At 36.9% G+C, this 27,959-nt stretch overlaps 1 protein-coding gene across 1 annotated transcript in view; it reads left to right on the forward strand.

The window, feature by feature from the left end:
- Nucleotides 1–2,925: 2,925 nt before the first annotated feature.
- Nucleotides 2,926–27,959, forward strand: part of LOC131063384 (uncharacterized) — a 150,193-nt gene continuing 125,159 nt past the window's right edge. Inside the window, exons 1-2 of the mRNA XM_057997186.2 lie at nucleotides 2,926–3,216; nucleotides 3,914–4,029. Coding sequence (XP_057853169.1) covers nucleotides 3,132–3,216; nucleotides 3,914–4,029 — 201 coding nt within the window. The 5' untranslated portion in view covers nucleotides 2,926–3,131. The remainder of the gene's footprint in view (nucleotides 3,217–3,913; nucleotides 4,030–27,959) is intronic.

Below are 27,959 nucleotides of genomic sequence, written 5' to 3' on the forward strand. Positions count from 1 at the left end.
AATGGATGGTTGAGATTGAGTAATCTCAACAAGGGCTAGGATTTAAAGTTATCAATCCATGGGGGAGATTCAATCCAATCCCAAGTTGACAAATGTCACCTTGAGAGGGCTTGAGGGGATGCTAAACAAGCATTAGATGCTAATCAAGCAATCAGGGATAACCTCAAGGAGTGACATCATGGATAATGTCATTAACCAGGGAGGCATGCTATTACCCAAGAGGTAAACTCTTGTGCAACATGGGAAAATGGTTAAAGGGACAACCATCATGGCTAAGGGGTGTGGGCTTGTAAGAGGCATTAACTGCCTTTTGAAGACTTTGGAGGCTAACTTGCCCAAAGAGGAAAACCACTAGTGGTTTATGTAAGAGCCTTACATGTTTGGAAGACTCAACAAGTTAACTTGTTGAAATAGACAAAGTCTTAAATGCATTTTGAAGACTTTCTTCCAAATTTGGAGAAGTGACTCCCCCAATTTTAGGGATGGGACATGATTAGGAGAATAGGACATGATTAGGATCAGATTAGAAGGCTTATAGAAGAATGATTAAGGGAATGTAGGATTTTGCAAGTAGGGGGATTTTTAAATAAATTTTGATTTATTTAAATGCAAAAGGGATTTTAATTAAATGTGAATTTAATCAAAAAGGGGAAAAGGGGATTTTAATTAAATAAATAAGATTTATTCAATTAAATGGCTAAGGGTACTTAATCAAACCTTAGTTTAATTAATAGGTTAGGCTAGAGGAAATGGATTTAATCAAATCTTTAATTTGATTAATAGGCTAATTAGAAGAATAAGGATATTAATTAAATCTTAATTTAATTAATTGGAAGGATTAGGGATAATTAAATGAATAAAATTCATTGAATTCATTGTGCAACTTTTAGGTGTCTACAATACCTATAAAATTAATATCGATATTATTCTATGATGGTAAAAATGATCAATTTTTTTATAATAAAATGAAATGTTCTTAATTTTTAGTATGGTAAATTTTGATCCATTGGTGTCTCAATGGACATTTCTTAGAAGAATTATTATTGATTCAATGTATGCATGATTTGAATGGATTAAAGATAAATGGCATCAAAACAAATCTTAGGCAAACAATGGTCATGAAAGTAGCCTTCTTTTGAAGAGAAAGTGCATCTTTATCATAAATATCACATATCGGTTTTCTTTGTTTTGTCATGTTCTTAAACTATGTGCATCATATATTACATGTAGAAGAATAATGGAGTGCATCGTGAGGTGGTGTCAAAATAATTTCAAAACCTAACATAATGGATGCCACTAGGTTCAAATCCACAATTTGCATTTCTTTTGTCAATCTGAAATTTAATTTTGCTTTATAACTCAAACTAATCTCATCTTCAACTTCCTCATACTTATTTCCAAGATCTTTTGAAGTAAAAAGTAGAGGTTGGGTAAAATACTCAAATTATAATCGACTAACTTTACATTACCATCTTTTCTCACATAACATTAAAAGCATAATCTAGGGTTTCAAAATTTTCAAAAATATATTCCTTACAAAACTAAAAAATAGAATTGTCAAGCTCATCCAATTTCTCTAGTAACATTTGATAAAAAATCATAACGTCTCTCTATCAAATGCCAAATAAGACACTCGCTTTTTCAAAACCTCTAAATTTCACCTTAGTCCTTAAATCATACTATTTTTGTAGTGTAAGGTAAAATTACAAGGGCCTTTATAGGCTTTAATCTTTGTAGTTTTCAAATACATGACATAAATTACATACTAAATTGTTTGATGCCTTTAGGTGAAGAATGATTTCATTAAAAGAAGATCATTTAAGAGTACCATTTTTGTTGCCCTGTGTAACATCCTTGGGGTCACTCTAGTTTAGTTTGGGAAAGATGAACCCTTTGAGTGTTTTAATGGAATCTTTTATAGCCTTCTTTATATCTAGATACACCACTGCACATGGCAAAGACGAGTCTCCTTCTTCTCAAGGGTGATGATCTTTTGCCTGGAGATATGAGCATGCGATTTTGGCTCATGTTGGTAACAAGTTTGTCATCCTTGTTGGTTGTAGGGATGGATAATTTGCTAACATCCAACAAAAAATTGATGAAGGATTTGGGTGAGAAAAATAGAGTCATTTTGATTCAAATGGAGTGAAGCTGTGGATATCATTGCTAACCTTAGCAGGGTAGAATGTTTATCTAAATTACAAATAAACAACATTTCGTACAACACTAAGTTGACATACCCTCTATTCACAGTGCTAGATCTCTTTTCTCTTTGTGATACCCATTGTTGTAAATGAATGTTCCTTTTTATGCCCCCCTTAGTGATCACCCTCACTTTCTAGGTTATGTACATATGCTCTAAATAGCAACTTCATGACATGTAAGTAAAACAAAAAAAGAAAGATGAAAAAACGTATGATACAAATGAAAAGTGAATGACCACGATGATTTCTAAGTTATAAAAAAACAACCTTTCATACAACACTAAGTTGACATACCCTCTATTCATAGTGCTATCTCTTTTCTATTTGACATCCATTGCTAAAAATGTTCCTTTCTATGCCCTCCTCAACGATCTATATGCTCCAAAAAGCAACTTCATGATATGTAAATAAAGCTAAAAAAATATAAAAATATGTATATAATAAGAATATAAAGTGAATGACCACAATGATTTCAATCATCTTATATTCTTAATACATGCTTTCAATCTTTGATTTTGAAAATTAAAACATTCATATTCATAAAAAAGAACACCTTTAATAAAATAAAATAATTATAGAAATACTTTTATTTTTAATACATAAATATAATTAAATTCAATTGTTAGACTTGAAAACAATAAAAAATAGAAATGAACAAATGAATAACTTTTACCTTCCTCAAAACTAAAATTAGCCAATGGGACAGAGATATGCCGGGGGCATCTAAACCCTAAAATGACTGCCTTCGAGCGTTTTTAACGTAGATAAAAGTTCCCTCTAAATTTGATTAAATAATTGTCAGGGTGGGAGTAGCTACTGACGGGGCCATTTCAATTTAGTCTCGGTGCCTCTGGCTCTTGCCTGTCGTCGAGCAACAACACAAGGAGAAAGTGGCTGTGCGAGCTTAGCAGAGCGAGCGGGCTGCCAATGGCGGAGTCGTCGAAGGAAAGTGTTAATGGCAATGGCAATGTGCTCAGAACGTTTGTGCCTGTCGAAGGAGGTGGCTTTCCACGTGAGTAGACAACATTACTTTTCTACCTGATACAAACAATTCTTGTACCTCATAGTTAGTTAATGTAAAGTTCAATTATGATATGTGCATGTACTAGACAATTCAGATCACATATTGCGAACTTAGGAAATTCTGCTTACTTCAATCTGTTTCGACACTGAAATTGCTGGGAAAATTGAATATCTGCGCTCTGAAAGTCTCCAAAGAAAATCTGAATTTGGTTTTGATAAATGAAGAACTTATGCATAGTTGGTGCGAAACTTCCTTATCATTTTGATGAACGGATTAACTCTTTGTGCGTTGATAGTCTCGCCGCATTGAGAAATCTTGCGAGACTAACTTGAAGGATTGAGAACGTTTGTTTGATGTCAGAGACTTCTCCAGATGATGCTATTTCCCAGCTGACAATGTCCTATTAATTAATAAAGATTTTGAAAAAAATACATTTCTATGGTAGGATATTATGACCGAGATTTTGTTCTTGTTTATTACCCGTTTCTATCTTATTCCATGTACAGTCTTAATATGTCAGATTATTTCGGGGTTTATGAACTGTAATGTTTCAGATGTATTCACTGGCTTTTGTCTTATACGGATATTTAATGTTATCTTGTTCGTTTCTATCATTTGTATTCTTTTTTTATATGAATGTTAAACAGCAGCACAATGATTATTTTTGTTCTTATATGGATCTTAGTCTTACGAGAATTCCTCTGGGGGGGTTTGGCTGGGGCTTTTGGTGAAAGTATTATGCACCCAGTTGACACAACGAAGACAAGGATGCAAAGTGCAATTCTGGTCGGAGGAAATCAGGTAATTGATTAATCAGTGTTTGCAAACGTTAATTTTGTTTTAATATAAATTTGTTGTATGCAAATTAATTGTTGAATGGTTAAGAAAAATGCTACTTATGTTAGTTACTTTTTTAGGTTTAATTTTGTTTATACAATTCTTTTGGAAGGGTATCCTGTTTTCTGATATTTAGAAACCAAGTTATGACACTTGGGCTCGGCTTGGATTGGGCAAGATGATTTTTGACTAGGACTCGGTGCCCCGGACTTTGCAAAAACCTGGCAAATTGAAAAACCCAAGAAATTCAAAGAATTTTAAGGATTTAAAAACTTATTTCATGAACACTTTAATAATTACACCTTCAGACACAATAACACCATCAAATAGAAGCTAATTTGACCACATACACAAGTATACATTGATCACATAAGTATAAATATAAATGCAAATTTTAGCTGAAGGAAACAACACACTCAGATATGTAAATATTGTCAAATGTATACAAAACACATGAAATATGAAATCCATGGCATCAAAACAAATATCAAGACTAAAATTATAAGCCTATGGCTTAAAGGAGATTGTATTACTCATCCCAACATCATGACAAGTCATACATTGGCGTCTAAGATAGGTCTTGGATGATGATGTAGCCATGATATTTGTTTGTGTGTCAATGATTGGCATGTATTCAAGTGAGGATTTTTTTTAAAATTTTTTTTTTGAAGCCTTCAAGACTGCATGTTTTGTTGACAAGCTCCTTAACAAAGAGGAGTGGTTAAGTAAAAAGATAAATGGTTATGTTCTATTTAGACTTTAGCTAGGATACTAATAGATGGGATTCTTCAATGAGTTGTCTATGTAAATGACATTTCTTGCCAACTATGACTTAATTTGTATTTAGCAGTACAAGGACTATAGCATGCTAACTTTGCCAATTGTGGTCCTTATATATTAAACAAGTTGCCCAATGTATGAAGCAAGATAATCCTTAATTGTGGCTTTGGTTGTGAATATGTGGAGATTCGCAACAAGGGATATGTATTTTATAGCTTTTTATGATCATGATTCATTATTGACCTATTACTTGCTTAGACTTATAGTTTGGGGGCAGCACCCCTCCTAGAAGGGTCAAGGGGCAACACTCCTAGAAGGGTCAAGGGGCAGGTCTGGGGACAGTACCCAGGTTTCGAGTGGTGGAGCCTTTGCCACCAAGCGCAAATGAAGACCTTCAAAACCACATAAACCTTCATGGTGCACACCATTTTCAGATATTTAAAATCCTAGATGGGCATGTCTTATACCAAACAAGCATTGAAATTTCGTAAGTTTAAAAAAATAAAATTAAAATGGCCGAATCTTAGGCCTAGACTTGCCAAGACTTGGCGGGTCTGGGAAAGACTCAAAGGCCGAGTCTCCTAGACTCGGCTAGCCTAGCTTGTCTCGGACTCACCAAGTCTTAGCGACTCTCATTTCTTAAGTTCATACATTCTATATTAATATTAACACCTATTGATATTCTATTTATGGAAGGTAATGAAGGATGATGTAGAGTAATCTCCACAAAATTGGAACATTGAATAGAAGCTTGGACTTCAAATTATTCTTTGCTAGGGCTTCATGGTACATTTCTAGGATGGAATTGACCTGAAATTCGACCAATTGTGTTAGTCAAGTAGCTATCTTGGTCACTTAATGCTCTCATTGAAGCTAACCTCTCATGCTTAACACAACTTGAAGGATCGTTCTTGAAAAATGACACTTAAATTGAGTAGCAATTACTGTTTGTCAAAGATGAGGAATAAGCAACTGAGCAACAGGACCTGACAAAGGAAAAGATAACATTGTTTGACTGGGGTTGAACCTGCCTATGTCAGAACTGCATGTGAGATTTGGTTCTACCATGGTTGTACATGTTGTAGAAGATGACAGAGACAGGGGTTGCAAGGTTCCATGAGCTCCAAAATGTGTCAAAATGATTCCTTTCAGTTACAAAGACACTTGAGCTTTCTTCATTGACCCTTTTGGTAGCTCATTTTGTTATAAACCTCCAAGATAGGTCATTGTAGGTGGGTAGTACTTCCTTATTGTTCATATGAAGTTTTAGCTGGCAACCTATGAGTCGTAGGGAGTTGCAGTGGAGCATGTGAACATTGGAGAGCTTTTATGTTGTGGGACATTGCTGTTTTAGGCAAGAAGGAGGCCTTGAAAGCCTTGTTTAAGGCAAGAAACCATTGTAACAGCTCATAAGATAGTGGCTTGAGGAGGGCAACATCTCACTCTTTTGGAGATTGTTCCTCATTTTTCTTTCCCAAAGTTATATTACTGTTGTTTCCTATTCTTAATGTTTTTCTTATGCTATTTCCCTTTAGACACATATTCCATTACTTTGTTCTTTGATTTACAGAACTCTAAAGTGCAATTGTAAGGACCTCTTTTCCATATGCATCCCGAACAACAACTTGTGCAATCAAGATTAGGGAAGTGTAGAATCTGAGTTGATGAATTATGTACTGGACTATCTCCACCTAGTTTATGGATCAGTAATACACATCAACGACTTCTGATGTCAAATTCAACTAACAATTAACCTTGTTAGTTGTTGATATTCTGTCCAAATTGAATTCATTCCAGTTTTTCCAAGCCCTAGAGTCTACATTCACCATCCTAAAGAACATGCCAAATGTTTCCAAAGCATGCCGAATTCGTTTGAAGTTTCTTAGAAACTCCACCATGGCCTTTTGGGTCTGGCGATTTCCATCAACAATTCTACTCACATAATGTATGCAGGCCAGCCTGGCTGGCATCCAAAAAATTGCTACCCTAGAAGCACAAAGATAACAAAATTGCATGCAGGCTAGTTAACTGAGGGCCTGCCCATACAAGGAGGTTCTTGTCTAGGCCAAATGACAGTGGTGGAACCATTTGACCATTCAGGGAAAGATGAAGGCAGTCAAACTCTTGTCCAAATGCTTGCCTTAATGACATGATCTCTCCCCAAAACTGAAACTAGAATATTCAATAGAGTTTTAGAGCTTGTGAGTCAAAAACAGAAATATTGCATGTCGATGGGGATTTTCAATGTAAATTTCCCTCATGCACCAGGCTAATCTGTTTGCTTTTGTTGGTTTTAAAGGGCAGGGACAACTGCTACACTGCCTCGAAAATAACTTGTCATAATTTAGTTACCTTTTTTAAAAGTTTCATTCTTGTCGTGCAGAGGTGACAAGTTCTTAATTATTTTATTGCATCCAAATGCTGCTTGCTATCAGGTTTTAGTCAAAGTGTCTTCTGTGCTGTCATCCTTAGTTAACACATAAATATAGCTCTGGTCTGATTTTACTCCAAAGTTGGCCAGTTTATTAGCCTGCTGCCCAATTATTCATGTTCCTTCACATGTGATTTAAACTCTCTTTCTAAAGGTCCTTTATAAGTGGTATATCCTGGATCTAATCCTAGAAAGTTAGATGTGTGATATCACATCTATTTTCCAGTCAGTTGATAATCAATGAGTATTTTTCAACTTGGAGTTCTTCAGGCTTTTGTCTATTGACATCTCGAGGCCTATGATTATAGTTAATATATTTCTATGCTTTCTAGAATCTCTTCCCAACCTATTCTACATAATAAGATGGTGTCTTATTTTATTATAGAGCTGGCTGTCTTGTCCTGCCTTGCCTAGATTCTCTTAAGAAGTCCCATCAAAATTTCAATCATGGTATACCTCTTGGAAAGGGGCCATCGAAGTCTATCTTGATGATATAAAGGGGGCCGAATATGTTGGCTGTTTTCCATCTTCTTGTAGCAGTACTATTTATATTATGATCTTTCTTAATCAATAAATATTCTATTATACTTATGCACTGGACGAGTTCTAGCTGCAATTCAGGCAGAATTTTTAAACAAGCTACTGCAACACAGCAGATGTTCATAGAGTGGTATTGTTTTGATGGGAATTTGTGTGGCTTGGCAGGCTAATATTGCCTTAGCTCCTGGATCTAGATTGTTTTAGTCATTATGTAGAGTTTGTATGTTCTGGAAAACTGTGTCTTTCTGTAGAGTTTTGTGTCCCTCTGTTGAAGATAATGTTATTTGATTGGTATTTTTAAAACTAAGCAAGTTGAAGGGTCAAGAGTTAACGTGGGACCTGAGTCTAGACAAGATCTTGAAAAAAGTTTTGGGAACACAAAAGCAATGTAGTATGCCAAAAACTTTAGAAAAAATACAAATTAGCAATAAATTGATGCATGAAAAATTAAAGGAATATCTTGACTGGGGGATTGTCAATTGCAAATGTTCACTCCGCTGATGACTCTATCTTGCGATCTGAAGTGACTTGACAGTCTGTATGGGGCACTTGTTTCACAGCAGCAGATAAAGCATAAGTGAGGGAAAAAAAAGCTATTGTACATTCATGGCATCCAGTTATCTGTCACTGAGCAGTGGAAGTGGATGATGGCCAGATTTGGCAAAAAAGTTTGAACTGGGAGTAGTCTTGATCTCCTGTGCCGAAAAGGTTAATCTATTGATAAAATCTTAGCAATGGGTCAGCTTTACTACTCTTCTTTCCTCTTTCTTTCTCAAGGGGCTTATAAAATGTTACAGAGTGAGCAGAAACTGTCAATAGGTCAAGCAAGGTTGGGCAAAAGGGATCTCATTGATGTGTTTCAATGTCATGAGGTTCATGTTCGCATTTGTGTTCAGCAACGGTAAAATTCGGATTAAGTTTGTCAAATTTGAAATTCTCCAAAAACAATCACCATTAAATTTGACTAATATTCATTTGCAATTTTTTTATTATAAAATAATAATTAACATAATATTAAATTCTAAATATGTTATGACAACGGGTGGGTGGGAAGATATAGATTTATAATTCTTGAAGGTTCTAGCCATTTATCTTCTAGGGGTCTAGCTGAACCCTCGGAAGATAAAGCAGTTCGTTGGTCTTGGTCCATCCAATCACATTGGGTTTTGGCTGGGATTGGCCCCAGTGGCACAAGTGGATCGATCTAGTTACTTACTCCAAATCAATGCTGTAGAGACAAAAGCAGTGAGCATTTGGAAGAATTTTCTCTATTTCGAAGGATAGCTACTGACCAGTGCATCGAGATTGAATCCCTCTCCTAGACTGAGGGAGAGCATCTCCTTCCGTTACATACTACTTAACATCTGAACCCTACAACTAGTGGGGTGGGGACATTGGATAGTCCTTGACATTAGTGGGCTGCCCCCATTATTTGAGGTAGGGCAACTGTTAAGATGGGGGGATAGGTTTAAAAATATTAAAATATAAATAGGCTCAAGATTTTAATTTATATGTTTGAATCATAAAAAATCTAAAACATGAAATTTAAATATAAAAAAACAATTGAAACATTTTAAAGTCGAATGTATAAATTTTGATAAAAAACAAAAAAAAAACAAAAGTCACAATGCTTAAATTGCAAAAAAAAAAAACCAAAAAAAAAAGAACAAACTATGAAGGTAGATTCTTGTGCCAATTAGTCTATTGCTCCAGCCTTCAACGCCTATTTCAAGTCGAACTTCTTCAACACTTTTTCACCCTTTGTGGATGAAGAGTAAACTTGAGGCCTTGATGAGAGCCAATTATGTCCCATTTTATACCATATTTCATCCTATTTCATGCACCTTCATATCCATTCCCACATTCCATTTCTGTTCTATATCATACCATTTTGTCACCTTTATGTTGCATATGATTACATATATATAAGTGGTATTTAATATAGTCTTTACTAATAAGCATTGTGATTTCACACACTCATCCACTCCATCAACACCGATTTGATCTTCTATATCATATGATTACATATATATAAGTGGTATTTAATATAGTCTTTACTAATAAGCATTGTGATTTCAAGCCTTGGAAAATATAGCTTGTAGCATGCAGACTTCTTGTCACCTGTTTCATAGGAACATCCTGTCACCTTTCACGCAGAAACTTCCTGTCACGATCAAAGTTGGTATTCAAAGTCACAATTCTCATGGATGACATCAGCCTCCACGGTGGTGTTAGTTGGCTCTTTGGTTATAGTGCTAATGTATAATAAACAGGGCGATTGCATAATTGTTGGAGGAGAAAACTGTAAGCATTAGTTATTGCCAGCTGGAGAAATATTCCCATATCCTATTTTCTGCTGTCTATTATAACATAACTGTTCTTCCTTTGTGGATAGTAACCAAGGCTTTACATGAGCCATTCCTTTCCATTTTATTGGCATATAAATATGCATGTTATGTAAACTAGTAAAGAGAGCAAACTTTTGTATTATTCTTGTGATAAATAAAACAGCGTTTGGTCTGATAAAATCAGTGTAAGAAGGCTTCCGTTCTATCCACCGTGTGAACTAGGAGCAAGGGTCCACTCCTTGGGGAAGCTTGGTGACGTTTTATTTTCTCTGTGTTGTTTCTTTTCCTCTTTTAAACTTTAATAGTCATGTGATTGACATTTCAGTATTTCCATTAAAGTCTAGTTTGATAAAACATTTCGTGATTTGAGCTTGGTTTGTAATAGTTCATTAAAGTTTGATTTCAGCATTATTGATTTGATGAGAAGGTTTGTTTTTTGTTAATAAATTGTTTGTTTTATTTTAGAATTTATTGTCTGTGCAGTTCTTGTCCCCAAAATATAAAAGAACAGCTCCTGTCGCCAGGAAGTTCACCAGAATTATTTTGATTTGCAATAGGTTTATTTTCAGCTGCATTTCATCCCCACTCAACTTGCTATCTACAGCCCTTGTGCAAATTGCCACAACACCTTTCGCAAGCTGACAATCTTTGGATTGACTTTTAGACCAAGCTGAACTTAGTTTATTCACACCCCAGTGTTGGCCTATTAAGCCCCAGATTCTTATATGAGTAGAAGGATGAATCCACTTCTTTCTTCTCCTTATTCCAAGAGGATTTGTCACCACATGCACTCTGTGGTCATGTATGAACCTCACTGCCTCAAGATCGTGTTTGGAAAGAGAAGTTACCTTAGAAGAGAAGAGTGATGCTTTTTTGAGCTTCTATATACACCATTGCTGGAGTCATTGCTCAACAAAATGTTTCCAAATTGGCTTTGAAACAATGAGTGGCTTCCATTACCATTAGCACATTGAAGGGAACAATCAATGATCAAAACTTCCTCTTTGCAAAGTTGCAAGACAAATATGGAAGTCTGAATTGACATTCAAAGCTTGTGACATGTCTCGAGTCTTAGTGTAGATTTAAAAAAAAAAAACTCTAATGCAAACATTTAAATTTTTTTTTTAATAGAAAACCCTGACCCTTTTCAATATGAATTTTAGGGCCCCTTTTTAGAAAGTTTTCCAAATTTTGAACTTTATGGATTGAATTTGGCAAACCTGATGACATATGTGTTTTATGATGTTTGTAGTTTGTACCATATATGTGATGATACCCTTTTCGGTTTGGGTCGGCCAGCCCCAAATATTAAATAATAAATAAAGTTTTAATAGATGAAATTATTAAATATTTTAAAATAAAGTTCTGGGCCAACTTTTACAGCTTGTGGTGGTTGTGTATTGGGCCAACTAGCATTTTATTATTAAATATTTTGTTTTATCATGGAGGCCGACTTATTTGGGAATTTATTTGGGTCGATTTTCTAATCTTGGCCGACTTAAAGAGCAATCTATATAAATTTGGTGGTGGATGTGAAGAGGGATATGGAAGTTATTTATGCTATTAGCATTTAACGAATGCTTTGTCTCTTGGGATGCAAATCTTAGGGACTTGCAAGGTAGGACGTCAACCCTACCGTTGCTAGCAGATATCCAATGCTCTGATCAGCTATATTGCAGATTCCAATTCATGCTTTGCAAGGGACAAACGATTGTGAAAGAGGAGAACTGGTACATATCAACTAAGAAGAGAGTAGTAGGGGCGGTTATAGTTGGCAACCACTCGACAACTAGAAAGAAGGGTGTAATGTCGCTTTCTCCGCAGTAATTAGTTCAGTGGTCCATTAGCCTATTCCAGAGACCCATAGGCTATCTGGAAAGGAGAATTAGGGTTTCCAACTTTTGTGGAGTTCTACTCGAGCTTTTTTGGGTTTACCAGGAGGGAATTCTTCAGTTCTGTCTATGGTTTCTTTCTGGGTTTTTCATGGGCTCTAGGGTGGCATAACATGCATTTGATTCTTTGGTGAAGTGAGAACTTAGTATTTTTAGTAAGTTAGGGTTTGGCTGTTTGGATGATGCTGTCTTACTGAGCTTTCCAAGCTCTTTCTCCGGGTGCGAAGATCATGTTTTTTGGAGGAGTATTCCATGACTTACTATTTTTAGTAAGTGGCAGTATTGAGCAATTCTATTTTTAGCAGTTTGGACAGGGTCCTGTTCTTGTAGCAGTTCAGTGGTCTTCATTGCTTAGCTTCATCCTGGATTTTGTTGATAATCAGTATTGGAGTCATAAGTGATCTAATTAAATATTATTTCCTTATCCTAAGTTTTAATATTTAATTATTTTATTACTGATTAATGTTATATTGGGTGACTTAGGAAAAGACATATTTATATCTAATATCAATGTTATTATTTCCTAAGTTAGGCATTGAAATTTGAAGAATGCATTAAGTTATTGTTGAAGAATTAGGCAAGTTCGAACTTGTTTAATTATTGGTTAAAATGCAACTTGGGCGCCCACCTTGGGAAATGAAATAAAATGTCATTTGGACACCATGTGATAGTGAAATGAAATGCAAATTGGAGAGGTGAATTTGGGAGCATTTACATTTGAATTTCAGAGGGAAAAAACCTATAAATATAGATACTTGGCCTCCCATTTGGATATCTTGAAAAATTGCATCGTTATGCTGTCAGTTTGGCAATTGAAATCTGAGCTTCGAAGTGAGCCTTCCTAGCTAAGTGCAGTTTCGTACTTGCAAGACAATACCTAGCTGTTTTACCTGTCCTTTTAGTGATATTTGCGAGTTTGTTGAAGTGTGGAATTGCTGGTTTTGCTGTAGTTCGAGTTTTGGTGTGTTTCCAGGCTGCTGGGGAAGTCATGGCTGAAGCATATTTTCATTCATAAGTCTCTGTGTGACCTCCTGCTGCTTCTGGGTATTGGCTCCTTGGTTTTCGATGTCCTAGGCAATTCTTCCTGTAAGTTTGCATTGGTTTTCGTGGTGTATTGGAATTTATATTGCAAATCAAACTTTTGCTTTGGTACGCCTTATGCTGGAGGTGCTTTGGGTTGTGTGTCTTGGGTTTGGGGCATTGTTGGTTGCTGTTTATCTATTCTATCCTTATCGCCTTCTTTTTATCTTTCATTTGCATCTAGTTTGGGGTTTTTTTGTTGAGTATAGAGAAAGATATGAGTGGTTTGGTGGGTTTTCAGCTTGCTGTCGTAAAATTACAGATTTCCAGAAGTTGGTGTTTGGGAGTGCCTTTTGTAGTGTGAGTAGGTTAGTTGATTTGGGAGTGATTTGGGGTGTTTTTGGGTGAGTTTGGAGAGAGAATTGAGCATTTCTTAGTTTCTTGAAGTTGCTGGTCTGCGTGTTATTAATCCTAGGATTTCATGAATTCATTTTGAAGGATCTTTTGGGAGTTAGTAATTGTTTGAAGAAATTTATCAGCATTGGACAGCATTACTTCTCTATTCTATCTCTCTATTTTATATTGTAAGGTTAAGTAGTAGTACTACTAACCATTTATGGATTGTAAGCATTCCCACTGGAAAGTGGAAGAGGCTGGCTTGCCACCTATATTTTGATATTTGTTACTCAATCCTCCTGCTGCATAAGCGGTTGAGTGATCTGTTTGTAATGGTCCTCCTGCTGCATAAGCGGTTGAGTGATGTTTGTTGTAATGATCCTCCCGCTGCATAAGTGGTTGAGTTGAGCTTGTTTGGTGTGTTCAGTCCTCTTGCCGAAACATTGTGGTTGAGTGATTTGTGTTTTGGGAGTGTTGTTCTCTTGGTTGGTTTACCGCCAAGCTTCTTGATTCACTTGCTGGATAAGCGGAAGGGGTTGGCTTCCCGCCTATTATTGTATTCAACACTTCAACAGATTATGACTAACGATCCCCTGCTACCGTATGCTCTCACCCTCTCAGTCTGGGCTCTCGATGATCAAAAGGTGTAGGGTTCCCTTCAGTTGTTTGGATTTCATTATTCTAACCCTAACGGGTGATTGGTGTGATTGTAATCTTGCTATTGAAAATAAAATAAAAATTAAGGGGAATATTACAAACGGCGCCAAATTTGGATCATACAAGCACATCATGACTGGAGAGGCTACAATAGGGAGTTTGGTGCCACTTTAAGGTGTCAATATTGCCAAATTACAATTGAAGGAGTGTTAAACATACCCCAACACTAAGAGGGGGGGGGGGTGAATTAGTCTACTTAAAATTTTAAATCATAACTTAACATTCAATTAATCCTTATTCTGATAAGCATCAACAGAGATATGAAACAATGAAACAATGAACACCATACACAATAGAACACCAAATTTACATGGAAAACCCAAACAAGGAAAAAACATGGTGAGAGTCAACTCACAATATATGAATCATGATTGCAATATTTGATTTAGGTTCACTGCCAAGGAAGCTCACTGCTCCTTGAAGGACTTGGACGTTGAGGTGCACTACCCCAGGGCAAGATACAAAGGACTTGCAGGCTAAGACACATTGCCTTAAGGCAAGATACAAGACTTGCTAGGGAGAATCACTATCTTCGAGCAAGGTACATGAATATGTGAATTGAGATGAATAGGCCTTCAACAACAATGCCTCCAACAATCTCCAAGTATGAAGTTGCCCTTGAATCTCTATTTCAAATGACCAATTTTAGAACAATCACCTCACACTTCTTCTAACTCAACTTTGCATCACTGACTCTGCAAATGATATGGTCATGTAAACACAACACATTCATTGATTCACACACTCATCCACTCCATCAATATCGATTTGATCTTCTATATATACCATCCTTTTCATTGCAAACATCAATTAGGTTGGCTAGAGCAAGGGACAAACATAGGTCCTATCAAGTTGGCCACCAAAATACAACTGTGGTGAAGGTGGTCCAATCTAGAAGATAGAGAGGACCTAAAAGCATCATATCACATCTTGCTAAGCTATCTCAAACAATTTACATGGTAGCACACATCCTCTAAAGTCGAGAACAAGGTAATGTGCTGATAAGCCATGTAGCTTATTACTAGTCGGCCCAAAAACATATCTTCCAGATGAATTTACTCAATGTGGATCCCCACATGCCATAGTAGGACCCAAATGCAACATAACACAAACTTCAGAGTGAGCGAAGATGCCCAAGGATACACCGCAAGCAGGAGAACAAATTTTGTTGGCTAAACCAGAGTAGTTACCTTGAAACACAAATGCTAGACACAATGCAGCAACAAACAGATCTTTTTACATCATGCGAAGCATGCAAGGATGTTCCTTGAACATCCAACAACATTCCCAAGTACTTTCCCATTGTAGCATCAAAAACATATTGGCACAACACAACTTGATATATACGACTTCATTTTGGAAGGTTAGAGGACATAGTCATGAACAAGACACCATTATCACCACATATAGACAACATCAACACTTGAAACTTGAATTGAGACACAACGGAAATGTTTTAAGCATGTCCTCCAAGCTGCAGCTCTTGAATAACCGTGGAGAAATGCGGAGCATTTGCTAGACCAATTCTGACAGACAGCCAGACTCCTAGCAAACTGTAAATATCAACCACATCCGCTGCAACATCAAGGACCTGATAAGATAGGAGTGCAATGTCCTCAGAGCATACACATTATGTTCATATTTGCAAGACCAAATCATCAAATGCGGAGAAATGCAAAGCATTCTTCCAACCTATCTCTGGCATACGTTCTTGGCACAACATACTCCATCAATCTTCCAAGGACCAGATTGTCCCGAAAACACCATAAACCATCATCCTGTAGCATACATAAGATTATCACAATCATATCAACTTTATTACCATGCTTCTAATCCTCATCCTTAATATGATATGACCATCTTTGCAACCAGTCAAGCACATCAGCAACACCACTGCCTTGAAGATCAGTATACAAAAGCGAGCCTCATATAAACAAATTTATTATCACTATTCTTAATGCATCATTATCATCATCACTGCTTTACACCATCAAGATCATACCACTACTCCTTAAGTATAGACATTTAACCAGGAACATTTATGCATTATAGTTTACAATGATTTCATCATCCTGAGTATAGACATCAGACACCAAGAAGGTGGACACCCACAACACATAGCATTTGCAACCATCATCCATCTGACAACAATCTCCCAATATTCTGATAGTTAAGGACTACATCAACTACGTCATTGTCATTTGACACAACTCATCATTGTTAGCATCAATACTGTCAATCATGACACTATAGTGTTGTGACGTTTTCACACATCGCTCCATTGCAAATGGGGACCTGTTGTGACCTAATTCACACATCGCCCCATCACAGATGGGGACCCCCTATTTTCTTTTTTTTAGGTTTTGTCCTAGCTCTGCATTTTCATAAATCTTCATTTTGAGAGTTAAGAGTTAGAGTTTTGAGGTCATTCCAGGCCAGACTGAGAATTTATGCTCAGAATAAGTGTTGTCAAAGTGTTTAGAAGGTCTGAAGGATGAGGATTGCAATTGCTTTGGGTCAATTCTGACAACCTGCTATTTTTAGAAATTTTTGCTTTTTCTGCTTTTTTGAAAGTTTGTGGGTTTTGTTCTTTGAGATATTTTATTACTACCCATTTTGTCGGAATTTGAAAATCTCGCCTCTAAAAAGTAGGGCTTAAAAAATTTTGCTTCTTTTTGAGATTAGGGTTTTGTTCTTTAGGTCGTTTTGATCCTACCCATGTCTTCAGATTCAAAATTTTTTGCTTCTAAGTATATAAATCAAGGGTTTGAATTTTTTTGCTTTTTCCGTGATTAGGGTTTCAATCTTCATACCAAATTATTCCTACCCATGTTCTCAAATTTTGAAAATTATGTCTTTAAGGGCAAAAAGCAAGATGCAAACCCTAATTAGGGTTTTGTTCCAGAAGATCAACTATAATATCAGTACCCATGTTCTCAGATTTCAGAAATGAGGTTTCTAAGTGCAAAAGGCAGGGTAGAAACCCTAATTAGGGTTTAGGGTTTCTATTCAGATGAACCAACAAGGTATCAACATGACATGAACACTGTTGAAGGGTTCGAATATGGCACATTGAAAATTTCGCCGAAGTTGGAGAAGTAAAAATGGTAGATGTTCAGACAAGTTCAACAAGGCTCAAGGATAGAATGGCAGACGATCAGTTAAAATTGTCTAAAGATGTCAAATGTGGAAGAAGTTTGAGCAGGATCAATTAAAAAGTTGTCCAAGAAAAATTATCCAACAAGTGTTAAACTCTTGCCAAGAGTTAACTAACCCATGGCAAGAGTTATTAACTCCTGCCTAAGGTTAAGCTTATTCATGCACCAAAAATGTCTGACAATTTTCAAAGTGCACCTCATTTCCAAGGAAAATTGTCCGACGGATGGCAAACTCCTACCAAGGGTCAACTAACTCATGGCAATGGTTAACAAATCCCTGCTCAAGGTTAAACAAACAAGAAACCAAGGCATGAAAATGGCTAAGTGTATGCAACTTTCATCATGTCTTCTAAAGTCCGCCTTGTCAAAGAATTTTCTAAGGCCCCCTTGTCCATCACACTTTCAAAATACGCCTAGGCAAGAAAAAAAAATGGCACAAGCAAATAATAAAATATGTCCAAATTCTTTCCAAGTCTGCCTTAAAAACATGGCACCAGGAAGATGTGCAAATTTCACCAAAGCTTGAAGAAGAATGTAGGGTCCACTTAGGTGAAGTGGAAGATGACATGGCATTCCAAAGAGTTGAAGATGGCAAGTATGATGACTGGACAATTAAAGTCAATAAAAAATACATGTCAAGATCATATTCTAGAAAGAAAATAAACTTCTAGAATAAAGCAATTAAAACCTGCTCAAATATAATGCAAGCTTCAAGGAGAAATTCGAACTTCTTAGAGGATGGAATAAAACATTAAAACTTTCTAAATTTGCAAATTCCCTTCTAGAAGAAAGCAACGAGGAGTTTGATCTTTCTAAGAGAGCACTTTAAGCATTAAAACTTTCTTAAATCCACTTTCTTAAGTGCAAGTAATGAAATTCGAACTTCTAGAAGAAGGCAAAGGGTTTGAATTTCCTAAAGATAGAATAAAACAATAAAGCTTCTAGAAGCAACTCAAGAATCTATAAAGACAAGGTTTTAACATCACTTCTCTTTGCCAAATCCAAGAAGCAAGTTCGAACTTCTCCAAGGGAGATCAAAGTGAGCAGCTTTTAAGCATAAAAGATTATCAGATTCATGCCAAAATCTGATCATATTATCAGATTACCTTTGCAGAAGTAAAGCAAATTCAAGGGTTTGAAGAAAAAATTCGAATTCTTCAGAGGAAGCAGCTCCAAAATCTAATTAGATTATTAAATTTTCAGAAGAATTTGGATGAGAAATAAAGCAAAATCAAGGGTTTGAAGGAAATAAGTTTGATATTCTCCTCAAATTTGCCATTAATAACAGTTTGAATGTGTAAATTCTGCCTTGATCATCTCCAAAAGGAGGAATAAGGCAGGTCCTAGGGTTTGGAGAGGACAATCAAAAAGTTCAAGTTCGCCATTAACAAGGTTTGCTGATAAAATAATGAAGTTGCTGATAAAATTCTGAGTCAACCATTAATTATCCTTGAATCTACCTTGGGAGTGAAAGATAATCCTTCAAATCTGTACTTCACCTTGTCCAGAAGACTACCAAATTCGCCCTTGATAAGAAAGCAAGATAAATCTAGAGGAAGATTCATATCCAAGATTCATTCAAGATCATCATACACAACAAATTGAAGGTTTGCTAGCAAACTTGTGTAAACCCTGCCCTACCAAAAAGAAAGTAATCTAAACTAACAACTGCTGCAATCATGATCAATAAGGTAGAGGGTAACAGATTAAGGGTTTGCTAAATATTCTAAGTTGTTAATCATCTCCAAACCCACCTTGGAAGAGAAAGATTGATTGATACACATGTGATGATCTTCCAAGTATGATACAAGCCTGTCCAAAGCTTGTAAATTCTGCAAAGGAGAAGACATTCAAAGTTGAAATATGTCTCACAAAACGTGGCAAGACATGATCCAAATCCACCTAGGGTTGGACAAATAGAGCATCACATGAAGACAAAGTAAATTTTGCCAAAAAGATATGACAGAAAGACAAACTGTCCGATCCATCTTGAAATTCACCATGGACAGCAAGCACAACAACTCCCAAAATTCGCTAAGTACAAGAAAAATAGTTCATGACAAAAGAGACGCATGACTGTCCAAGCTCACCAAGACATGATGGATGAAGATTCACCTAAAGATGATTGACCAAAAGTTCTTCCAAGATCAGATCCAAGACAATTCAAGACAATATGTCTTAGCATATTCCAAGAACATATTCCAAGCCTTCCAAGTTTGTTTTCAAAAAATGAAACATGAACCAAAATCTGTCCAAAGATGTGGAAAGTCTGCCCGAAGAAAGTCATCCAAAATTTGCCAAGGAATGAGACATGTCCAAGGTCTTGTCCAACTAAATCAAGCACAAATAAAAAAAAATTGTCCAAGGAAGATGTGAACTTCGCCTTGCCAAGAGGAAAGTCTTCAAGCACAATCCAAAAAGAAATTTGTCAAAGACATGTGACTATCCAAACTTTCCATTGCCATGAAGCATACCAAGACATCAAGACCGAGACAAAATTGTCCGAACTTTTCAAACCCTAAGACATGACGAAATTGTCCAAACCCTTTCAAGTTTATTCCAATTATCCAGGTATAAATGGAATATGTGAAGATACCTAGCTAGAGACCTGAAATTTGAGGACAAATTTGCCATGCCAGGAGGATAAGATACTGATCACAATTCACATGAAATCAGACCAGCAAGTTGGAAGATAATTTTATTTTCCAAAATTTTCAAAATTATTATTTTCAACACAGAGAAATTTTCAAAATGCAAAATTTCTAGAAAGTTCTAGAAGATTCCTAGATAAGATCGAATTTTTGAGAGAAGTAAAACTTTCCATTAAAACAAAAAAACAAAAAAAACAATAAAAAATTATTTAAAAAAAACAAAAAAACAAAAAAAAACAATAAAACAAAATAAAACTTCTAAGTTTATGAATCCAAAATTCTATATATTCTCAACCCATTCACTTCATAATTCATTATTTAGGTTGAGAATTTTGGAGAGCTCTGAAGAGAAGTTTTCTCTTAAAGTTCTGAAGAATTCTCCAAAAGTGAAAATTTCAAAGTGTTAGGTCAAGAAATCAAGAACTTTCTCTGATTTTCGGACAGATTTTCAGAATCAGAGGTAAATTTAGTCATAAAGAGGATTCAAAACCTCAATTTGACTGAATTTCGACACCCTTTTGTCTTAATTTTTATCAATTTCCTGGTCAAACCCTTCACTTTCAATCTGCTTTTAAAAATTTTTTAAACCCTTTTTCAGGCTGAAAGTGAAAAATTTAGGAAGGAGAATTAAAAATCAGAATCAAATTCTGGAAATAATGTTAAGTTTCATGTGTTTTGCAGATAGCAATGAAGTTCACCAGCAAGGGAGTGCAACATGAATCTAAAATCAAATCCAAATGGAAGAATATCACTGACACAGTTCTCATGCATTTTGATATGGTTCAAGAAAAGGATGTATGGATATGATGGACACATTCCTACATCAATTGCCTGCAAAATGATCCACAATGGAATTGTCCAGGCAACTGGATTCCGGCCAGCCAAAGAATGTGTTGAGTTGATAGTCGAATGTGCTTTGCACTATAAGCACAATCGAGAGAAATCATAGCACCAAATGGGAGAGTCCTGGCTAATCTTTCAGAATTGTCTATCCAAGAGACATTTGGTATACCAAAGCACAATAAAACCACCTATAAGACTAAGAAGGTGGCCCAAAGAGTCTATAACAATCTGTCGAAACTCTGTGCTGCAAATGTGAATAAGTTTTGGCTGGAGAAGAAGAGACCTCAAGGAAAAGTACCTAAGTATTTATTGCGTCCATACTTCAAAGGAGCATATGGAGATCTCATCCTACTGCTGAATTGAATAACGGGCAGCTCTAAGGGTCAAATGTTCCAAACATGGATGTATTATTTCATGGACGAGATCACTGCAGGAACCAAGTTGTTCAACTGAATGTATAATCAGTGACAATCTTCATGAGCAGTTGATCAGGTTGGATAGGATGAAGACATTCCACATGAGTTCATACATAATCTATCTATTGGCTGCAACCTACAGATATTCAGGATTGATCTGTAAGGGCATAGTAGGGAGTGGTGAGAATGAGTTCAAGTCATATGATTGTTATCCTCAGCTACAACTTAAGGATAAGAGTTTCCGAGCCCATCACACATTCTTGATGTATGTCACCAGAATGCTGCAAGGAGGTACTCAAAATAGACTTTCTCATGAATCAAAAAGTTTAATCAGCAAGTACGGATCCTGGTTTATCCAGTTTCCGAAGTTCACCTATATCAGAATCCAAGGTCTCACTGGCCGTCCTTACTGATTGCCAGTCTATCCAACCAACAAGATGGTCCTGCTAGAAGTTCTCAGACAATTGGAGACATATCAGAGCTTCAAAAGAACAAGGCAGAAGACAGTGGTATCATTTCCATTCTTTATTGGAAATATGGAAGAATCTTGTTCGACATAGGCAGTTGAAAGTGCCAGGCTAGAGATGAAGTGGTACCCTTTTACCTTCTACCAATCCAGAGCTAATTTTGATCCTCACCACAACATCAGATCAACAAAGGAGGAAAGATTCAAACATATAGTGTATATAGAAGACTATTGGGCAAATGCGGAAAATGAATTTGATATTAGAAAAAGAATGTGTTCCAGGTTGTCAGTAAATTTCATCAGGATGACCGGACCTTTCATTGTGCCCGATCAGCTAGAAGATGACAAAGAACATACTCAGCCCGACTTTGATGAGCATGCACCCCTTCCTCATATCAAGTGGTCAGAGCCAGATCATGCAGACTTAACCATCCTAATGAGACCAGTCATGAAATATACCAGGTGATGGGTTGGTCAGCAATGTCAAAGGTTGAATAAGAAAAATGTAACTTTGACCTATAACCTGATGGGAGCAATGTAAGGATATTCTTCGAATGAAGAAGCAACTCTAGGTGCCAGACCGAGTGAGAATGCTAAAAGGAAAGGGAAGGAAATCGAAAATGAAGAATCTGCTCAAAAGAAGCAAAGGGTAGAGCCATCTCGTTCGGCCACATCAAGGAATGAGAAATACATATTGACTATTGATGAGTCATTGGTTGAAATAGAAATTCCTTCTCCAGTCCATAGAGAAAATGTAGAACCAACCCATCAAGAGGATGATCAACCACCATCTCCTACTGACACAGAAATCCTAGAATCTGATCATGATACAGATATTGAAGCAGAAGGAGAGTTCCAAGAAGGAATGGTTTCCACTCTCCGGGGAATTGCACGTGACCAAGAAACAAAAGCTGACCAAGAAGTGGAAGGTGTTGAGCAACCTACAGTTCCTGCATGGCTGAGGGAGAGATAAAAAATGAACACACAAGCAGTGGAAGAGCCAGAAGAGGATGACATGACTGATTTCTTAGCTAGATTAGAACAAACTACTGTGAAGAAGCCGACCAAAAGATTTTCTACCATCCAAAGAGATGAGACAGGCAATTGTATAGTATAAATTGCAGTGCCTAAAGTAGACAAGGCAAAAGGGGACATTGGTCCACACGAGTATGAAATTACCACCTTTGACTTGAGACCAACTACAAAGGCCCAAGCAAAGGAAGATCTAGACAATTCAGTCGCATCCATAAAGGCGCAGCTGGATGAAGAAACAGAGAAGAAGCAAGAATACAAGAAAAAAATGGAACGTCTAAGAGATTATATTTAGCACTTGACTACCAAGCCACTCAATCAAGCAAATCTAGAGACTCCTACTTTTGGATTCACAGCAGGTAGCCACACATTCTAAAGAAGATACAGTAACAGCCAGAGAAACTAGAGATTGGATGGAAAGTACAAAAGAAGTAGTCAAGTTTATGGAAGCAATATCAACAACATATGAGCAGACTTCCTCTTTACTTTCCCAGATCATGAACATGGTAGAAGTGTGGGCTGATTTCCAGGATATCCAAGATAGGATTATCCCATGCCTTAGAGAGCTAAGAGGAATCTCACATCAAGAGTTGGTTAATCATAATATAATTGAAGCAGGGGCTGCTTATGATTTCCACAGTTGGCTTTGGACATTGGTTGCACGGAATGAAGTCTTGGAAAAGGTGCAGGTTGATGCTGATAAAATAGAGGAGCAGATAAGGGCCATTCGGGATAAGACTTTCCTTATAGTTGCAGAAATACTTGAAAAAGAAACAATCTGAGAAAGGGATATGCAGTTGGAGAATCTGAAGATCAAAATACAAGACATCTTTTTTGCCATCTCAGGACTGGTCTTGAAGAGCCACCTGGCTAAAATATCGAACCTCCTTTCCATTAGGGATACCTTTCGAAAGCAGCAACTAGACTAGGAATTCACCTTTTCTCTTTGTGCAGATGACTTAGAAGGATTGGAATTCAAGGTCAACCTATTGCCACTTGTCACAATGGAGGAAGTGGACCGAATTGTGTCCAAGTTCAATGAATATCAAAAGAAAGGGATACAATCCTAAAAACTAGCATCTTGCGACACTTGTCTCCTTTGTAATTGATCTTTGATATTATTTTGGGAAACTCTATCCAGGGTTGGGTTGTTTAGATCTCAGCTGTTGATCTTAGATCGATCTCGGGCATTCATTTTTCTTTCAAAACTCTATATAAACCCCCATTCACTCATTTCATTGTGTTGTGGAGAGTTTTATGAAATTGTTGCACAGAGCTATTTGAGTAATAAAATATTCATTATCAGTGTTGTTTTGAAATCTTTTTATTGCTAAATGGTTGCATGGTTATATACTACCTTCAACAATTAGATTAGATTTGCTTAAGTAATTTGTTTTAAAGTTGATAGATGAATGACAGATTTGATAGTCTTGATTGGTGAAATCTTGCTTATACTTTTGTTGGATGGATGATTTCCTTTCATATGCAAAGTTAGTTTGAGTTAGTTTAAATATAGATGTTTAACTTCTACTTGGAATGATATTGTTCAATTGTTGGTATCCTTCTTAAGTGTGAAAACCTTAAGCATAACCTTAGAAGATTGCACCCGCTTTGCGTAGTTGTCCGAGTGTGGCGAAACAGAGCATCGTTTCTGGTTTCACCCAGTCATTACCGTCTCTTGAATTCATAGGAATAGCTTAGGAGTAGCATAGAATCTCTAAACCTTCATCCTTTTTATCTTTTTGAAGTCTTAAACTCAAAAATCCAAAAACATAGAGCATAAATTGTTAAATCTGTCTAAGTTCAACCTGTGAGTGATACTAATAAACAAACATAAGTCCCCCTTGAGATTTTCAGCACACACTACCCAAGCAGCTATCCCACTAAAGTCGCTCGTTCGCACATATAGACCTTGGAGTCGCCTTGTGGTCTTCTCGCAATCTTGGCACAAGTAGTAATTTTGTTCAGGAGAGGATAGGATACCCTTGTGGTATTTTATTCTAAGTGTTCGGTAGATGATAAAACGTCCACCAACAGGACCCCCACTTTTTTCTACTTTCTAGGTTAGTTGTAGAGTCTTTAGTTATTAGCCTTTGCTTGGATGAGGTGTAGTTGGTCAAGAGCTGATCAAGTTAGGTCTCTCTCTTTGGATGAAGTAAGGTCAGATAGTTTTCAAGGCTTAGGAAATGAATGATTCACATCTTTGCTCGCTCTAATGGAAATGATATGTTGAAATTTGGCTTAGGCAAGTTGCTTTTGGAGGATAAGCATTGTAAGTTTGCACTTTCAAGCTCAGTCATTGACCCCCCCAAAAGTGTGACCTAAGCTTTGAAGTTCAGTCATTGCCACCTTGAAAGTGCGACTTAAGCACTTTAGTCACTTCTTTGCCCTAGTCTTGCGCAACATTACTTTTGATTGAAAATCATCATTGTTTGACAAGGATGTTGTTAGGATCAAGTGATATCAAGTGAAGGAGAAGATCGGCTACTTCAAGTATATAATCAAATCCACGAACTTAAGGTTTCTGGGCAACTTCCTTTGCCTTCCCCAATCAGCGACGTAATGATTTTTATTGTCCTTGCTGATCAACATCAATATGGTGAGCGATTCAACCTCGAATCAAGCTTCCAATGAGCATATCGGATTGCATTTTCATTGCTATACCCAAATCCATGACTTAGAAATTCTTTCTCCTTCACTGAACAAGATCAGCAAGCTGGGCGATTGCATTTCAAATCAATGAAGAGCCACTTCCTTTGACACCTTCAAAGTTCACCTTAAGGATTGCACTATTTCCTTTGATACCCTAGAAGAGCGCCTTAAGAGTTTGAGTGATTTCCTTTGCTACCTTCGATGTGTGCCTTAAGGAATGGAGTACTTCCTTTGATCCCTTAAATGTGCGACTTAAGCTTTTGAGTGACTTCCTTTGCTCGGCTAGAGCAGCGACTTAGGACTTCCTTTGATTACTCCAATCAGCGAATTGGCATTTCCTTTGAGGGTCCAAAAGTGTGACATAAGCATGAAACGACTTCCTTTGACCCCTTGGAAGTGCGACATAAGGATCAACATCATTGCCTTTGCTACCCCAAATGTGCGACATAAGAGATAAGGCACTTCCTTTGCCACATGAAAAGTGCGACTTAAGGTTGTCATTGCCCCTCAAGATCAGCGAGATAAGGGAGTGATGCATGGGCCCCACGATTGGAAAAGAGACGTTTCATTTAATTTTGAATTTGATGATTCAGGTCTGCCTTAGGAATTATATTACAAATCATTAAATGAGAAATCAAGTCGGTCTTTGTGATCAAGTATCACGCCCCTCCTCTCAAGCAACTATAAAGCTGCGTCGATCATTTCATTTGATCAACACAAAATCGATTTGAGAATGATCATTTTCCAGGCAGCAATTCTGATCTGTCATATCGGACAGTTCATTTTGTCAAGTTTTGTTATTGACAGAAGGTGAATTCATGGTGCTGCAAACGATTTTTCATCAAAGAGAAAGCAAGATCATTAGAGGCATCAAACTTGATCATCTTTCACAGCGAATTTGTCATCAAGGACAGCGGTTCCACTCTTATCAGATATCATTAAGATTGTTGTTACAAATCACAGCGAATTCATTCCTTGTTGACTGCGATTTTCATCCAGACAAAGGCGAGGTCACCAAGACAAGGCGAATTTGCCATTGCTCGCATCAACATTGCTTCCATTAAGAATCAGTGAACTTCCATTTCCTTCCACTTCCACTTCCACTTCCTTTGCCACCTGAAATTAATGCAAATCAGGCATATAAAGTGGGAAATCAGACATAAATCAGGCTTGAGAAAGGAAATCAGACTTAAAATCAGATGTTTCCATGAGCAGAAAATTCATTTACAGATTTAGTGAAAGTACTAGGAAGCTTTATTAGGTACTTTTGCAATGTCTTGATTCAAGTTATGTTTGTTCCCAGGTTTGATGCTAGTAGGATGAACATGCAAAGCAAGTGATGAGGATCAGCTCCAAGATGAGGACTTAGCAGCTCACATACAACATCAAGATTTCATCACATAAGCAGAGACAAGGACCCAAGGAAGACATTGCAGCACTTCAAGACTCAAGCTCATGCAAGGTGGCTGATGGGATCATCATCACAGACCATAAGGCGAGAGTGAGAGCCATCTACATCAAGGGGAGAACAAGAAGACTCTAGGCTTGGAATGAAGGATTTCCACCACATGAAGAAGATAACATTGTACAGGAAAGATTTTAAGATCAACATAAGGATGGCAGGGAATACAAAAAACATTATCAGCATGATGATATCCTAGCACACTTCAATTGCAACACTTCAAGTCTCAGGCTCATACAAGGAAGCTGCTCGAAGGAAAAGGATTTCACAAGATTACACAAGGAGGAGTAAGATCAATGCATTCAAGGCAAAAAAAGAAGGATCAAGTATAAGCATCACAAGCAGCACTAAGGCGGAATTCCCAAACAAGAAGATGAAAGTGAGATGATCCAAAAGAATTACAATCACACACTTGTGATGAGTTACAAGGATGGGCTAGCTGAGGTGGTGCCTATTCATCACCTAGCCAATCATATTATTCCATGATGAGGTGTCCAGATTCAATGTACCTAATTCATCCAACAAAGAGGATAACTACCTGTTGACATGTATTTTGTACACCATCATACACAGAATAAAATACCAATAGGCATCTTATCCTCTCTTGAGAAAATAGTCTCTAACTGCTGAAGATACGCATAAAGGATCAGTTAGGTAGACTCCGAGGTTCTTTTAGTAGGGTCTCTACGTGTGGACAAGCTTCCAGCGGTATGATGTGATTTGCTGTTTCCTCCAAGGGGCCTTACGTATTCCGAAAGCTCAAGATTTTACTAAACTTAAGAAACTTTTCAAAAATAACAAAAAAGAGTAGGGTTTGAAAGAGGTCTAATCTAATCTAACCCTAAGGATGACTTAGTATGGACAAGACTTGGCAAGATTCAACCAACTTCAATTTTGCCATAAGATAACAACTCAATTGAAATTAGTGCGATCTTCTAAGGTAATAAAATGATATTCAATGCATCAAAGATCAAGGACACTACCACGAAGGTACATACCCAAGATGCAATAATGATTGAAGATTAAGGGATTCAAAGTATTCTCCAGTCGACCACGCAAGGCATTCCTACAATCAGCAAGAAGCTAGTGG

Source organism: Cryptomeria japonica, chromosome 10, assembly GCF_030272615.1.
Source record: "Cryptomeria japonica chromosome 10, Sugi_1.0, whole genome shotgun sequence".
NCBI classification, from domain to species: Eukaryota; Viridiplantae; Streptophyta; class Pinopsida; order Cupressales; family Cupressaceae; genus Cryptomeria; species Cryptomeria japonica.